At 37.0% G+C, this 18171-nt stretch overlaps 1 protein-coding gene across 1 annotated transcript in view; it reads left to right on the top strand.

Moving 5' to 3' along the window:
- PEX7 (peroxisomal biogenesis factor 7) overlaps nt 1–18171 on the top strand; it is a gene marked incomplete at its 5' end in the record, with an annotated part of 86770 nt that overhangs the window by 53019 nt on the left and 15580 nt on the right. Inside the window, one exon of the mRNA XM_079716702.1 lies at nt 10021–10120. Within this exon, the coding sequence (XP_079572828.1) occupies nt 10021–10120 (100 nt within the window). The remainder of the gene's footprint in view (nt 1–10020; nt 10121–18171) is intronic.

Below are 18171 nucleotides of genomic sequence, written 5' to 3' on the forward strand. Positions count from 1 at the left end.
ATGAAGTGAAACTGAACTTTGCTAGTTAAATGCCAGGTGAAAAATGAAAATAATTTCCTATAAAATGAAACAACATACATTAATTAGAAAAAATGTGTAAGACTTTGGATTTTAAATACCTTGATTTATAACTGCAGAACATTTTTCAGAATTAGTTAGTACTAACATTTTTCTTTAAGAATCACATCAAATCCATGTCTAATTCAAAACCTAATTCAAGCACATGAAGAAATAGATCTAAAAGGAGTGAGGACGCTGGTCAGAATGGCCATCATCAAAAAATCTACAAACAATAAATGCTGGAGAGGATGTGGAGAAAAGGGAACCCTCTTGCACTGTTAGTGGGAATGTAAATTGATACAGCCACTATGGAGAACAGTATGGAGGTTCCTTAAAAAATTGAAAACAGAACTACCATATGACCCAGCAGTCCCACTACTGGGCATATACCCTGACAAAACCATAATTCAAAAAGAGTCATGTACCACAGTGTTCATTGCGGCACTATTTACAATAGCCAGGACATGGAAGCAACCAAAGTGTCCATCGACAGATGAATGGATAAAGAAGCTGTGGCACATATATACAATGGACTATTACTCAGCCATAAAAAAAATGAATTTGAGTTATTTGTAGTGAGGTGGATGGACCTAGAGTCTGTTGTACAGAGTGAAGTAAGTCAGAAAGAGAAAAACAAATACCGTATGCTAACACGGCAACATATATGGAATCTAAAAAAAAAAAAAAAGGTTCTGAAGAACCTAGGGGCAGGACAGGAATAAAGATGCAGTTGTAGAGAATGGACTTGAGGACATGGGGAGGGGGAAGGGTAAGCTGGGACGAAGTGAGAGAAGCACCGACATATATACACTACCAAATGTAAAATAGATAGCTAGTAGGAAGCAGCCACATAGCACAGGGAGATCAGCTTGGTGCTGTGTGACCACTTAGAGGGGCGGGATAGGGAGGGTGAGAGGGAGACGCAAGAGGGAGGGGATATGGGGACATATGTATATCTATAGCTGATTCACTTTGTTATACGGCAGAAACTAACACACCATTTTAAAGCAATTATACTTGAATAAAGATGTTTTTTAAAAAAAAAGGCCACTCTGGGAAACCGTAAAAATAAATAAATAAATAAAAGGAGTGAGGAATGTTAAGCCTTAGCTTAATGCAGTAGAAGTCACCGCTTTGAACTCTGAATTGTGCTAATTAGTTCCAACAGAAAACTTATGGATTTTGTCAGTTAATTTGCATTATAATTTTAAAAGTCTGTTGTGCAGTGTCAAAAGGCAACTGAGTGGATTTTGTTGTATATATTTATACAACATCTAATGTAAATGTTGCTTTGCCTCATCTTCCATAGTAGGAAGTCAGAAGATAAAATCTGAAAATGAAAATAATCAGTGAATTCTGTGTGCGTATTCCTTAGAAAATATGGACTAAAATATCAGAAGAAACAGCTAAACAAATTGATAGTGATTGCCTCTGAGGTGAAGGGTTGAGGAGGTGCAGCAGGAAGCGGCTGCTCTTTGTCATGAACCTTGTAGAAGTAATGGACTCTAATCTGTGCAATTATGGTTTTTAAGAAAAAAGTTATAGAGCAGGGAACCTCAGTGTTTTCCTCTCTTAGTGACTTGCATGCATAGTCCGTCTCTTTGTTTAGATCAATGGGGTACTACCTGTCAGCTGTTAGTAGTTTACTCTGTCCCCTGAGAACTCAGGGATAAATAATTCACCCTTGAGGGCTTCCTGAAACCCCAGTATAGAATGTGGGAATACTAAATGTTCTAAAACTGAATTCTTAGAGATTTGACCTAATAGAATGAACTATATGGAGAATAAAAACCAATTATTAATCTGTTTTCATCTTAAACAAAATTCAGCATCGTCCCTTTTCTTTCTTCACTATTAGACCATGTGTGTGTGTGCGCGCACGCATGTGTGTGTAAAACAGTAACCATCTTGAACTAGCTTCAACAGAAAAGGGGAATATTTCTCAAAATATGGGATCCCTCGGAGTCCAAGGCTAGGAGTGTAGCAGAACCTAAGGAAAGTACTGAAACTGCTTTACTCCAAATGCCTGCTTCATCATTCCTCCTCTTTCTGCAGACTGATTTTTCTTTTTTTTTCCTTTTTTTCCCTTAAGCTTTCATGTCCAATCACTGGCAAAGAAACAGAATTACGTGGTCTGCCCTGTCTCTGTTTTCCTCTATCCCACCCTTATTTGTGTCTGTCTTCTTCCCCCCACCCCCTTCACTGTATCCATCCTCCTCTGAGGAGAGAGTTGTTCAACAAAGGAGATCCTTGTAATCTGTGCAGACATTTCCCGGCCTGATAAACCTGAGTGGGTTTATTCACAAATGCTTAGCTGCTGAGGTGAAGACATTATTTCATGGTGATAGAGCTAATCAATGACCAGAGCACAGGCAGGCGGCTGCTGTGAGGTGAATGTTCTTTAGAGCGCTGAGGTGTGGAGTGAGGTTCTCCTGCAGCCTCATCTGATCGTGTACTTCTGTGAAATGCCCTTCTGCTTCAGGTACTCACATGTTGGCACCAGTTACAGTTGAGATGTACATAGACTATTCTTATCCCTGAGATACTGATACTACTTCACGCGTAGATAGCGTTCTTACCATTTCTTTTTTAGTTAGTTTCTTTTTTAGTCAGATATTTGTTTGGAACTTTACTGGGAAATTATTTCATGGTTCTTCAGTTTGTACCAGTAAGCAGTAAACAAACCCAGTGTGAGTTTTTCTTTTTTCCTTTATCTCCTCTTGTTGAGGTGTGGCATTCTTCAGAAAGTCATCTGCATCCCTATGGATCGCAGCCATAAATACTTCCAGAACAAGCCTTCCATCAGCTAATGGTTCTCTTTAATTTGTCAAAGTACTCTAGGCCTTGTGGTGTATGGTTCCTGGGCTTAATGTTTATTGTGATGATGTAGAGTCAGCCCATCTAAAATACTGATCTAATTAAAATCTTAATTGAAATATTATTATTAATTCATTTAGATAAAGAAGCTTAAGTCTAGAATTTTATCATATTTAACCCTGAAAGTTTGTAAATATGGTATGGTTTCCGGATATCTGTAATTCAGTGTTCTAAAAGTCATCTGTGAAAATTGTTAAGTAATTCTTCAAAATTAATCATATATTCTTCATTTAGCAGGCAATTAATATTTTTCTGTTTTAAACTTTATTTTTGTTATTACCAGTTCCAAAAAGAAACAAAAAGCACAAATAACTTTCCAGTCTAATCATTCAAATGAGCATTAGCACTCAATAAGCATTTTTGAATTAATTAATGAAAGTGTACCTCTTAAAAAAATTGTTTTGATAGTCTACAATTTCTATTTTTTTAATCCCCTCCAAAAGTGATACAGATGATAAAATAATAAGGCCATGATTTCATGTGTTCTACTCAGGGGGTTGTGACTTCAAAAGGATGGGAATCTCTGAGGTTACAAAAAGAGCTGATTAGTTGAGTGATACCCAGGTTAGGAAGAGACAGCAAGGTAGATGAGAGGATGCAGTAAGTGCAAATACAAAAATATTAGAGGAGAGAAAGGAAAATTCCTATGCTTCTTGTCATGGGAATGCAGATTTATTCTAATTCATGATTTCCTTGGGGTATTGGTTTTGAATGTAAATTGGCAGGCTAATGGAGTCTTGGTGTGGGCTTTGGTTTATGAAATTTTCTATGGAGTTTGAGGAGTTTGGGGGAAGCCTGACTTGGTCCAGTTCATTTGAATTTTCAGGATGTTAATCAAAACCACCTGAAGAGTCCCAGATCCTTCCCAGCTATATTCCAGATTCCCTGGCATGGCCCAGGCCTAGAGAAAAAGGGAATGGGAGCATCTTTCAGTAGAATGTAATGGACTTGAAGCCAGTAGTGTCTCGTGCCTTGGGGCTGCCGTTAATTAGCTATGTCACCATGAATTGCTTAATTTCTTTGACCGTATTCTCCTCATCTCTGAAGTGAGAATAATTATACCCTGTATATCTACCTTGAAAAGTTTTCGTGCTGATCAAAAGCAGTACAAGAGAATGAGAAAGCACTGTGTAAACTGTGTCAGTCTTTGTTGCTGAGGATGGATTGGGTAAAGTGAAGGAGTCAGTTTTGGATCATCTTTGTTCTTTATTATTGGTAAGCTGGAACTAACAGCTGTTAATACACTAACAGGTTATTAATAAATTCTTCCCAGTAATTTGTTACCACCAATCAGTGATTCTCAAAGTGTGGGCTTAAGACCAGCAATATCAGCTTCACCTGGGAACTTGTTTCTGAAGCAAATTCTCAAGCCACACTCCAGAACTTCTGAATCTGGTTTTAACAAGCCCTCCAGGTGACTCTAATGCAAACTTAAGTTTGAGAGCCACTGGTCTAGATCAGTGATTCTCAATTAATGGGTAATGCCCCCCACGGAGGTCAGACGTTCTCAACCTGGGCTGCACATTACAATCACCTGGAGAAGGTTTGCACCTCCCAAAGTACCCCAGGCCAATTAAATCAGGATTTCTAGGAATAGTGCTCACAGGTCAGTATTTTTTTTTTTTTTTTTTTTTTTTTGCGGTACGCGGGCCTCTCACTGTTGTGGCCTCTCCCGTTGCGGAGCACAGGCTCCGGACGCGCAGGCTCAGTGGCCATGGCTCACGGGCCCAGCCGCTCCATGGCATGTGGGATCTTCCCGGACCGGGGCATGGGCCTGTATCCCCTGCATCGGCAAGTGGGCTCTCAACCACTGGGCCACCAGGGAAGCCCCAAGGTCAGTATTTTTTTTAAGTTTCTCAGTTGATTCCAGTATAGTGAAGGTTGAGAACCACTGCCCTATTGGCCTCACCTTCTGCCTGAAATCACTACTGTTTCTAATGGGAATTTATCAGATCTGTATCTTGAAATAAGTTAAGTTTGAGAAGTACTGCTTTGGATGGTGATTCCCAAACCTAGCTGGTTGAGCATCAACATTTCCTGTGAAAAACTTTCTGGATTTCTTTTTAGACCCAGTCAATTGGAATTTTCAGGAAAAAATTCCTCAGCAAAGCTGGGGAATGTGTATTTTCTGAATGTCTGGTATAAGGAGTTTTTGGTCCATCATTTGGGAACCACATCAAAAGGTGATTTAAAAGTTACCTTGGGCTTCCCTGGTGGTGCAGTGGTTGAGAGTCCACCTGCCGATGCAGGGGACACGGGTTCGTGTCCCGGTCCAGGAAGATCCCACATGCCGCGGAGTGGCTGGGCCCGTGAGCCATGACCGCTGAGCCTGCGCGTCCGGAGCCTGTGCTCTGCAACAGGAGAGGCCGCAACGGTGAGAGGCCCGCGTACCACAAAAAACAAAAAAAAAGTTACCTTATTTGTGAGGTTGGCCTTAGTTATCTATCTTGTCCTTAATATCCTCACTTAATTTTTTTATTCATCCATTCATGAAATATTCTTTGGGTGGCCATGGGTCAGACAGATACTTTTATACATGTAAGAGATACCAATAGGATACTGTCCCTGAATTCAAGGAGCTTAGTGCCTATTAGAGGAAAATAGATCTATAAATAAATGCATGGAAGCATTGTAAGTATTATGGTAGAAGCCAGAAACATGGGAATCATTCTTGATTTCTTCTGTCCTGTTAATTCTTCTGCCTAAAATTATCTCCAATCCATGAACCTTTCTTAATCTTCACTGTTACCACCTTAAATCCAAGCTGCTTTCTCTGCTTTCCACCTGGCTAACTCCTCAACCTTCAGATTTCAGCTCAGTGTCACTTCCTTGGGAGTTCATTCTTACATCCTTCTGCATTGTCTTTTGGGGCATTTGTCAATTGCAATTACATTTGTGTTTTTGTGATTAAAAAAAAATGTCAGTCTACCCCACTGGACTGTGAGCTGTGGAAGGGCTGAGGCCAGGTCTCTCTTGCTTCTGGTGCTTATACCTCACACATGCTAGGGCTTATAAATTGTTGAATGAATAAGTAATTAAATAATGAGAAAAGAAGCTGTTGTTACATTTTTGCTCATCACTCTAGAGAGTGCTGGACCCAAATAGTGCAAACAGAGGGAATTACAATGGTGCAATTTGCTTAAAATTTCAAAAGTGCTAGATGACTATGAGTTACTAATAAAGGACCTAAAATGCCTTCTGATCCCTAAAAAATTAAATTATGAGCAGTGTGAAAACAAAAACCTCACAATTACTATCTGATTACTAATTAATAACTAATTTAAATTAATGTACATGCAAAGCATTGAAAAGTTGCCAAAACATTTCCCCATCTTTTTCTTGTAGTTAGGAAAGACTCACAAAGAGTTAATAACTAACTCAAGTTGAAAACAGGAAAGAAAAAGGAAGAACTTGGAAAAATATTTTAAACCCTCTGCTGAATTCACCTGTAGGCTTAATTTCAAAAGCATTGGTATAGAGATTTCAAATTACATTTTAATCAAGTAAAAAGTAATTTCAGCTTAATTTTTGAAATAATTTTGGTGTTTTATTTGACACAGTGCTACATGCTTGCTTTGTTCAAGACTTGTGCAGTCAGAAAGCAAAAAAGAACTCAACCAAGACATTGTACTATGATGGATTTTCCTCTCTTTCCATCTCCAATTTAAATGAAAAATGTCCCTACAGTTCTGTAATATTTTTAATCATTGGAGGCCTGTCCAGTATATTTACTTCCCATGAGAGAGCTTAAATAGTCGGTGATTTCATCAGCATAGAGACAAAAAGGCACCAAGTAGTATATGTGCTGGACCAAAACAAACATTTCACTTAAAAATAATGTGCCTTATTTGACCACTTAATGATATATGTAGCCTGACTTCTCCCATATTAAAAGGAGCCCATTTTACTTGTGTGATAGGTGCATGAAGGCTCTCGGATATATAGAACTTTTGGGGCCCTAGAGTCCAGAGGAAGATTGCACGGAGAGACCTTGCCCACTCCCTTAGTTGCAATCGTGAGAAAACCTGGGAGGAAAGCTCGCCTCCTCCTTACAGTTCACCCCTTCCTGTTGGCACTTGAACGGAGATATATAAAAAAATTCCGGCAGTGTACATGTCAAACTGTTAACAGTGGTTGCCCTTGGAGGGTGGGAATGAGGAAAGAAAGACATACATTTCTTTTGTTATTTATTGAAAAGGCCATTTATGATGAAAAAACAAATTATAGTTTATAGTCATAGTGCTCAGCTTTTGGTTTTCTCAACTTACTTAGCTTATGCAAGTTACTGTATTCAACTTGATATTTTTTGATAAGACATTTTAATTTACTGAAAATTATTAATATTAATATTGCTTTTTCTGGTTTTCCTGGCTCCTCCCTTTGAGGTTAAGAAAATTGAAGCTCGGGTTCTCCCTATTTCACATACTCTCTAAGGCAAAAGCTGGATTCCTGTTCCACGTCCTCCTCTGGGTTTCAGCGTTCACATAGTTTTTACCTGAGTGTTCCTCACTGATGCTTTTGTGAAGTTTTTGTGGTGTTTGTTTTTCTGTATTATGTAGGATTTTTGTTTTTTTTAGTAAGAGTGTTGGTCTAGGCACCTAGTCAGCTATTCTGCTGGGAATGAACCTCCCATCATTTTTGCAGCATAATATACACTTTGTATATTACATAGTTTCTATCAGAGCTCTGAAATGGTATCATAACCAATAGCGCTTTTATAGCATTCACTAGACTAGCCCTCCCTTCACCAAATACTAACCTTAGAGTTTTAGCATGCATTTTGTTTGATGAGGTTTTTTTTGCAAAATGCAGATAAATACTTGATAGTTTTTCCTATGTTAAAATTAGGGTGGTATGAATCTGTGGTGTGGAACTGGGTGGGGCTGTGACTGCCCATCAAGCTATGTATTAGCGCAAATTCAAATTGACTTTTTGAGTAGAATTTCAGCCCTCCTGCATGTGTGACTTTCCCTATCACACTTATTCAAGCTAAAGTTGGATGGTTTTCACACATGTGTCCTTATTAGGTAACCTAATTTTCATGAGGCCCACCTCTCCTGTCCTCAGTGTAGCCTTATCCTTTAACTGGCTTAAAATAACAGTAAAAACTGTTTTCTAGGAACTTATCAGGAGGGTATAAATGAATCCTTGTTGCTTTTTATTATCCCTAAAAAATTCTAAAAGAAACCAATCTTTATGGTTTGTCTAAAGAGTAACCCATTCTACGGAAATAAAATCTAAATCCCAAATGAAGTCAGAGAGCTGATACCTGGATTAAATTGACTTCCCATAGAAGGACTGTGCTAAACTACCCTTTGGGGTGATGCCATTGACTCATGAGTAACAGCCCATGAAACAACATCTCTGTGTTTCCTTAAGAGATGTTGAGGATGCTCTTCATTACCTAGGCATAGGGTTTCTTCTCTGTGAACTCCCAAGGATGAATTCCCTTCTGAGATTTCCAAGAGCAATTTGGATGTGGACAGTATGAATTCAGGGCCTGATCGTGTCTCCCTTTCTTCTTTGGCTGATGGAAAGCTTAGCGTTTCAAGGTCCTCCCTGTCAAGTATATACAACTTCATGAATATATTTTTGTTTACCAGTCTCATTGCAGGTTTGAATTTACTTTACTATCCTTACTTTTCATTTAACTTATATATTTTTGCCATATTAAACGCATATTTTAAAACCATTTTGAATATTTTTTAGAACAAATTGGGTATACACAAAATCATTTGATTATTGTTTCAAATAATGCAAATCGGTGAATAACCATGTTTCAGGAATGAAATTACACAATTACATATTTACTTTTGGTTATTTAAAATCTGGAACATTAGATTTCAGTACAATTTCTGTCTCTAGATCCAAAGGAACAAATATGCATAGACAGTGGAGACCACTATTATGATTTCTGAGAGAGACTGCAGGCTGTTCCCTCATTTGTTTGGACAGGAAAATTTTCAAAAGTAAAATCACTCTCTTTAAATATTGTGTAGATTTCAGTAATCTGATAAATGAGCTATTTATTCATTGTCTCTCTGGTACCCAACAGTGGATTATCCATAGCAACAATCCTTTTCAAACTTAATGAGACCGACTCTGTATTTATTAGGGAAATAATACCACCAGGTTAAACAAACTGACTGTTGGTCCTGTGTATTTACTCTCTTTCAAAGAGATCTGCTAAACCTTCAGTGTGTTCCATGTCGTAGATCATTAGGGAAGCTGAATTGGATATGACTCTATGATTCTGAATATGCCATTTTTGTGGTGTGTTTAGAGTCAAATAATAAAGATGATGAGCAAATAAAGCTTTAGACATGAAGTACTATTTTGTGCATTGAAAACAGAGCCAAATTATTCTCCATACTATAGAAATCAGAGATATATTATGATAAATATTACCACTCCCAGTCTATAGAGGATCAATAGAATACTTAATATTGGCCCAGGAAAACATATTTCAGTTTTTCTTTATGCTAGAAATTACATTGACATGGACTCTATAAGAAAGGCCGTGCCTCAGAAAAAAGGTAGTTTCAGAATTGCAGAGATTTTCATAAGAGAACAGATTTTTTAAAAGACTTTGAATTGCTGTTGAAATGTAAATTAAACCTGCAATCTTTTCATGTCAGTTGTTGAGAAATGAAGTAGTATTTAAAAACACAAAATGTTAGAGTTCATGTAATCCAGTATCCTTATTTTACAGCCATGAATGCTTTTAGAAATTGCTAAAAAACTAGTGTCTCTCATCTCAAATGTCCTTGTACTATATAAAAACAAAACCAAAATGTGTTAAGCTTCCATCCTACAAAGTATGCTAATGGGAATATAATAAACTTTTGCAAGGGTAGATTGATTAATAATTCCATTTGGTTTTTGTCTTTTTATATACAGTAGAAAAGAGCACATTTTTTTCTTTATTAGATTTTTAAATGTACATTAGTAGTGGGGCTCTGCATTTATGAACTGGTTGAACTTGTTTTGATGAAATCTGCTATGTTAAATATCTATTTTTTCTTAGATAAAATTTTTTGTAGTTTTAATATTTAAATTATTTCTTTTTCTTTATGTTCACAGATTCTGGAACTTTTCGAAGCCTGACCCTCTTCTTGAAACAGTGGAACATCATACAGAATTTACTTGCGGTTTAGATTTAAGTCTTCAGAGTCCTACTCAGGTAATGGATCGATCTCCTCATGTTTTTCCTACCCATACAGTTTACAAATAGCTCTGTGTGTGGCATGTGTTGCTTTTATGAACAAGAGTCTTGCCTTTAGGGCAGGGCAAAGTACATTTACTTAATAAACCTGATCTTTTTTGCTGTATAAACTTGAGCATTTGAAATACTAGGGAAGAAGAGGTATCCAGAAACTTGGCGTACCTCTCTCCTTTTGAGAGATTGACTTGTCTGAGAGGAAAAGGAAACTTCCCCAAAAGTGTTGTGCTTAACATTATGGGTAATGAGAAGAATGGAATGAGGAAGGATTGTCCCCAGAGGTTGGTGGGAGTCAAGAGTGTGTGGTCCTGGATTCAGCTGTCCTGCTAAGCCTTTGAGATGATGGGCAGGTCATTTCCCTGTCAGGGCTGTCACCCTCATCTCCACACCCCACGTTGGAAGAGAGGCTTTACATGAAGAACAAAGTAGAGGAGAGTGGCAACTGTTTTAATTACTAAAGTTCATATTTCCCCCCTTTTTTTCTCTTGAGGACTTCAGAGTCAATATTTTAGATTTTAAATATTCTTCAGGTTTTTCAAAAAAGCAGTTTCAGTTTTGAAAATTGTAAACTCAGGTCAGAAACACTGGACTATGTGGAGTGATAAGATACTTTATAATACAGACTATGTGAAAACACCAACATATCCATGGAACAAAGTAATATGTGAAAATTCTACAATATGACTCAGAAGTTATGCATTTATGATAAATTTTAGAAGTTAGACAAAAAGCGAATTACATTTCTCAATACTGTATTCTTAAGTTTAAGTGAATACATGGGTTTCTTTTTATTTTAGGAGTTCAAGACAATTCTGAGCTTAAAATGTTTTCATTAGACATTAGAATATTCTCATTAACAGAATAATTGTTTGAAAATGACTTAACAGCATCTAAGAAGAGAACAAACTGAAATAGTGAGGGGTGAAATGGAATTATCTTTAATGTGTATACAATGTGCTTTAAATGTTCTAGTTCTTTTTCTGAGAAAAACATTTATTATAGATGATTTTTTAATAAAATAATTACACCTGTTTGCTAGCCCAGTTTTAAAAAGTTGTAATGTACCTATTGAAATATGGCAATACCCAAAAAATGACCCTAAATAGATATCTTCCTTCTCGTATATTTCTATTAACCCATCTCTATGATCCCCAGACTGTGGCCTGAGGCAACACATGTGCCTCCGTGACACATGGCAGTTCCTCACCCAGGTCTTGGAGAGAGCCAAATGTCGAATTAGTGTTTTCACTTTCTTCAGATAAGTACCTCGAAGTGTAATTCCTGGATCATATAGTAGCTCTATTTTTAATTTTCTGAGGAATCTCCAATATTTTTTTCCATAGTGGCTACACCAATTTGCATTCCCACCAACAGTGTATAAAGGTTCCCTTTTCTCCACATCCTCACCAACACGTATTATTATTATTTGGCTGCGTTGGGTCTTTGTTGCTGTGCACGGGCTTTCTCTAGTTATGGTGAGTGGGGGCTACACTTTGTTGCGGTGCATGGGCTTCTCTTTGCAGTGGCTTCTCTTGTTGCGGAGCACGGGCTCTAGGCACACAGGCTTCAGTATTGCGGCACGCAGGCCCTAGAGCATGCGGGCTTCAGTAGTTGTGCCACATGGGCTCAGTAGTTGTGACCCGTGGGCTCTAGAGTACAAGCTCAGTAGTTGTGGTGCACGGGCTTCATTGCTCCATGGCATGTGGAATCTTCCCAGACCAGGGATCGAACCCGAGTACCCTGCATTGGCAGGTGGATTCTTAACCACTGTGCCACCAGGGAAGTCCTAGAGTTAATTTTTGTGTATGGTGTAAGATAGTGGTCCAGTTTCATTCTTTTGCACGTGGCTGTCCAGTGATTTGTGTTTTTAAAGATCATTCTGGCTGTTTTGGGAGAATAGACCATAGGTATGATTGGAAGAGGGGAGGTCATATTGGAGTATCTTGGAGTAATCAGGCAAAAGACAATGGTGACTTAAAATCTAAGAGATGTAGAGATGGAAAGATTCAGAATAAATTGCTGGATGTTTTATATGGTTCAACTTAATAGTTTGGAGATAGTGATTGTAGGATTTGCTGCTGGATTGGAAATAGGCTATGAGAAAAACAGAAGAATCAATTTGGATTTGGATCTGGAAAACAAGGTGAGATAGGGGAAGAGGAAGGAACTTCAAATAGGAACAATCAAGAGTTGTGTTTCAAATGTCTCCTGTTAGACATTCAAATGGAGATAGGCAGTTTGATAGAGGCTGTCCACCTCAGGGAAGAGTTTAGGGCTAGAGACACAAATATGGGAATTTTTAGCATATAAATGGCTTCAAAAGTTTGGGGTGGAGTGAAATTATCTGGAGAGAATATGTGGAAGAAGAGGCTCAGAGAAAACTAGAAGCCTGAAAGAAGAGAATTCCAGCAAAGGGGATTGAGAAGGAATGACTAGTGAGGTAGAAGAAAAACGATAAAAGTATGGTATCTTTGAAGTTCAAAGAAAATAGTAGTTCAAGGAGGAGAAAATCACGCATGCTGCTGGTGGGAATATAAAATGTTGCCATCACTTAGGAAAAGTTTGACAGTTTCTTAAAAAGTTAAATGTAAATTTACCATACACCTCAGCAATTACACTCTTAGATATATACTCAAAAGAAATGAAAATATTTGTCCACATAAAGACTTGTATGTGAATGTTCATTGCCAGAAAGTAGAAGTAATCCAAATGTCCATCAACTGGTGAATGAATAAGCAAAATGTGGTATACCAATGCTACAACATGGATGAATCTCCAAAGTATTATGCTAAGTGAAAGAAGCCAGATACAAAAGACTACATATTGTATAATTTTGTTTATATAAAATGTCCAGAAAATGCAAATCTATAAAGATAGAAAGGAGATTAGTGGTTACTTGGGGAAGGAGCTGAGAATGGGAATTATCTGCAGATGAACACAAAGGGTCTTTAGGGAGTGATGGAAATGTTCTAAAACTGGATTGTGGTAAGAGTTATACAGCTGTGTAATGATACTAAAAATCATTGAATTGTACACTTAAAATGGGTGAACTTTATGGTATTTAATTTATGTTGGGTTGGTCAAAAAGTTCATTTGGGTTTTTCCATAAGATGTTTCTGAAAAACCTGAATGAACTTTTTGGCCAACCCAATACCTCGGTTGAAGCTGTTTAAAAAAAAGAGAGATAGAATGGAAGAAGTTCTGATTTTTCCTAAGATGTAAAAAGATGAAAATCTTTTCACTGTAAAAATAAGAAAAAAGGCAGATAAACTATAAAATCAGAACTTTGTGAACCCATCAGAGAGCTGAGGTGACAGGGAAAACAAGTAGCCTGAAATCCAAAGAGAGACAGACCCCTTCCTCTAAGGAGAGATGGGACACTAGGACTCTTTTACCTGTGACAAAGCATAGGAAGAAGACACAGCTGCTATACAAAAGGGATATAGTGGAAAAAGTGAACAGCTGCTATACAAAAGGGATATAGTGGAAAAAGTGAACAATATGTGTGAACAAATGAGGGATTTCAGCAGAGAGATGAAAATATAAGAAAGAGTCAAATGAAAATAGTAGAAAAAATTTTGAAGTACAGTACAAGGGATACAGTCCTTCAATATACTCATCAGTAAATTTAGAGATAGGTCACTAGAAACTACCCAAGCTGAAACAATAGGAGAAAACAAGAATGAGGGAAGTAAAAGAGAACAGAACATCCAGGAACTATGGGACAATATCACATTGGAGTCCAGAAGGAAGGAGAGAATAGGGAAGAAGTATTTAAATAAAAATTTCCAGGGCATTCCCTGGCGGTCCAGTGGTTAAGACTCAATGATTTTACTGCTGTGACCCGGGTTCAGCCCCTGGTTGGGGAACTAAGATCCCGCAAGCTGCGTGGCATGGCCAAAAAAAAAGAAAAAAGAAAAATTTCCAAAATAGTAGAAGTTGTCAAACCACAGACCCAAGAAGTCCAGAGAAACCCAAGCAGGATTTAAACAAAGAATCAAAACATCAAGGCATACCCATATTCAAACCGCTAAAAAACAAAGGTAAGGAGAAAATTTTAAAGGCAGACAGAGGAGAAAAGAAACATATCCAGAAGACTAGAGATAAGAATTACAGCAGACTTCTTGTCGTAAATCATATAGACCAGAAGATGATGAAATGTCTTTTTAAAGTACTGAATGAAAAAACTGTGAACCCATAATTCTATACCCAGTGAAAGTACCATTTGAATATAAAGAGAAAATAAGGAAATTTTCAGACAAAGGAAAGCTGAGAGCACATCTCTGCTGTAAGAAATGTTAAAGGAAGTTCTGTGCAAAGAAATAAGCCCAGACCAAAACATGAAACTATGGAAAGAGAGAAAAGGAGGGAGGGAGGGAGGGAGGGAGGAAGGAAGGAAGGAAGGAGGGAAGGGAGGGAAAGAAGGAGAGAGAAAAAAAAACTCTGGAAATGGCAAAAATGAAGTAAATATACAAGACACTTTTTAAGTTAATTTTATCACTCTGAAAAATAATTAACTGCCTAAAGCAAAAGTAGTATTGTATTCAATACATTTGTGTACAGTATATTGTAAGGTTTTTAATATATGCAAAAGTAAAATGTAGGGCAATAATAGAACAAGGGAAGATAGGGAGGAATTAGAAGTATACTGTTGTAAAGACATTACCACATGTGAAGTGCTATAATACTATTTGAAGGTAGATTGTGATAAATTCAAGATGTATATTGTAAACCCTATGGTAACCTGTGAGAAATTTTTTTTTTTTTTTTTTTTGCGGTACATGGACCTCTTACTGTTGTGGCCTCTCCCGTTGTGGAGCACAGGCTCCAGACGCACAGGCTCAGTGGCCATGGCTCATGGGCCCAGCCGCTCCACGGCATGTGGGATCTTCCCGGACTGGGGCACAAACCCATGTCCCCTGCATCGGCAGGCGGACTCTCAACCACTGCGCCACCAGGGAAGCCCTCTAAGAAATTTTTTAAAAAGAGCTATCATTAATAAGCCAATGGTGGAGATGATTATTTTAAAAATCAATTACTTCAACATAATAAAAGCCACATAGAAAAATCACACGTAGCCAGCATCACATTCATTGGTGAAAGACTGAAAGCGTTTTCTTTAAGATCAGGGATAAGACAAGGATGTTCACTTTTACCACTTCTATTCAACATAATATTGGAAGTCCTAGCCAGAGCAATTAGTCAAGGAAAAGAAATAAAAGGTGTCTAAATTGGAAAGAAAGAAGTAAAATTATATCTGTTCTCAGATGACATGATCTTATATGTGGAAACCTTTGAATCCAACCATTTCAACAATTATATTAAATGTAAATGGTCTAAACACTGAAATTAAAAGACATTAAAAGTGATAGATATGTGAGGGACTTTGAGAAGACTAGGTCAAGATTTAGTGACCTGTCAGATTTGAGGTTTGAAGAAGAGGTTTTCTGAGAGTTTTTTCCAAGTTCTAGGATTTGGTTACTTTCTGTATAACATTTTCAGTGATTAGTTTATCCTGTTCTTCTCCATTTTATTTGTACTGTGTCTTGGACTTTAAACTTTCCTTTCAAACTAAGATCATGATCCTAACCAGTATGTTTTTTTTAAAAAAACATATCTAACATTAACACATTTTAACCCAAACATTTATTTTTATTATTAATGTATAGTTTCACCAAGTAACATTAAACTCCTTTCTAGGGGAAGTAAGAATCAAGTTCTTAGTGCATCGCCCTATTTTTTCTCACTTATTTTATCTCAGTTATCTATTGCTATATAACAAACTCCCCCACAATTTATTGGCTTAAACAACAATTTTCTTTGCTCACAGTTCTGTGAGTTAACAATTTGGGCTGAGCTCAGCCAAGCCATTCCTCTGTTGGTGTCTCATGTGGTTCCGGTCATCTGGTGGCTTAACCAGGACTGGGTGGTCTAAGATGGCCTCACATAGATGTGTAGGGTATAGCACTGGTTGTCTTCTGATCCGTGTGTCTCTAGATAAGTTCAGGTTTCTTTACCTAGCAGTTGTAGCTTTCCAGGAGGGTGAGAGCAAAAGCTGCAAGGTGTCTTCAGGACTAGACTTTGAAGTCACACAACATTCCTTCTGTGGCAAAGCAAGTTACAAGGCCAGCTCAGATTCAGAGAGTGACAGAGAGACTCCACCTCTTGTTGGGAGTAGCTGCAAAGAATTTGTAGCCATTTAAAATCTACCACATTAACCTTTTGTTGGTCTAGTTGGTAGTTTAAGTTATTTTTGACATATAATATTTATCCTTTATTCTCACAAATATGTATTCAAGTTTACTTGTTGCATGTTAATTTAATTTTACTCTTTGTTCATAGTTTATTCTCTTAGAAAGTATCTTTCTCTCACCTCTTAGAAAGTACCTTTCCATCTGCTTTCAAAAACTTGTCATCTGTGTGGTGATCTTAACAGCTGTGAGACTTTGCTGATGTTACTTTTGGCCTCCTGTGTCTTAATATATTCCCTGTCTTAAAAGAGATTTTTCTTGTATTTATAATTTTATATTTATTATTTTCTTTTTAGCTTCTCCATTCTTAGAGATCTGAAAAATGAGATCCAAAGACATTCTTGTATTATAACCTTCTTTCTTTTTGACAGAGTGTAAGATCTTGTCTTTAAAAGTTTAAAACTTGACAAATAAGTGTCTGGGGTCATTCTTTAAGGATAATTGCTGAGAAATACTCTGTGCCCTCTTGTTAACCAGGCTGAAATCATCCTTCACTTCAGAAAATTTTTCTTTGAATTTTTTCCCTCTGATCTTGATTTGTATAGTCCTGGCATTTTCTCTTTTCTTTCTTATCCTTATTATCTCTACATTGGAAACCTTTTTTTCTGTTTTTAGGCTTATGATTCTAGACCTGTAATATGTCCATTTGTATAATTGGGATTTTCTGTATTAATGTATTTTTAGAATCCCTGACTTTGTGCTCTGCAATATCAACTCTGCTTTTTTGAATGTTCATGGATATTTAGTTTAGTATTTATAAGCTGGGTACAGGTTTATATATCATTACACATTCCTTTTGGAATATAGTTATTTCTCTTTTAAATCCCCTTTAAAGTAGGCATTATTAGTTCATTCCAAGACATCTCATCTATGTGTTTAATAAATGTATCTTTTTTCCCCATGATGAAATTGGGAAATTATATTTAGAAGAAAGAAAAAAGATTACCCATGGTTTTGCCACTCTAGAAACAATCTCTATTATACCATATTAACTTGTTTCTTTTCAGCGCTTTTTTAGGAATTTTTATTTGAAGTGTAACACCCATATTGGAAAATGCACATATTTTAAGTGTGCAACTCAGTAAGCTATCAAGAAGTAACTATACCTGTGTAACTACCATTTAGGTTAAGTATGGAACACACTACCAGCATCCCAAAAAGCCCACTCATGTTTCCTCCCAAATCTTATACCCCTTTCTCCTTCCCAAAGATAAGTACTCTCCTTTTCATTTTGTTTCAGTGGAAGATGCTTAGATTTGGTTCTGATTTAAACTAGTTCTGTAGGTGTGTTTTTAAAAGTATATTTGACTTTATTGATGTTTTAGTAAAAAAAATTAGCAGTGTGTGTGTGTGTATATATATATATATATATACACACACACACACACATAGAATCATTATGCTGTATACCTGGAACTGATGCAATATGGCAGTTCTATCTCAATTAAAATAAAATAATAAAGAAACAACAACAAAAATATTAGGGTATCATTTAAAAATTCAGCTTATGTTTTGATTCAAATCCCTATTCCCACAGTCTTAGATATCAGGTTTACAGGTTGACAGTGGATAAAATATTTTAAGATTCTCAGTATGAGGTTGGAAAATCAGATTTTGAAGATGGCTAGCATTACTGGTAGTTAGGATATATGTGTCCTGTTCACCTTTAATCTGAGGTGATATCTTCTGCATCTGTCGCGGACTAGCTTTAGAGTTGAAAAGAACACGTGCCAGAAGTACCCAGTGTCCTCAGGCATTAGT

This window comes from Hyperoodon ampullatus (assembly GCF_949752795.1).
Source record: "Hyperoodon ampullatus genome assembly, chromosome: 12".
Lineage (NCBI taxonomy): Eukaryota > Metazoa > Chordata > Mammalia > Artiodactyla > Ziphiidae > Hyperoodon > Hyperoodon ampullatus.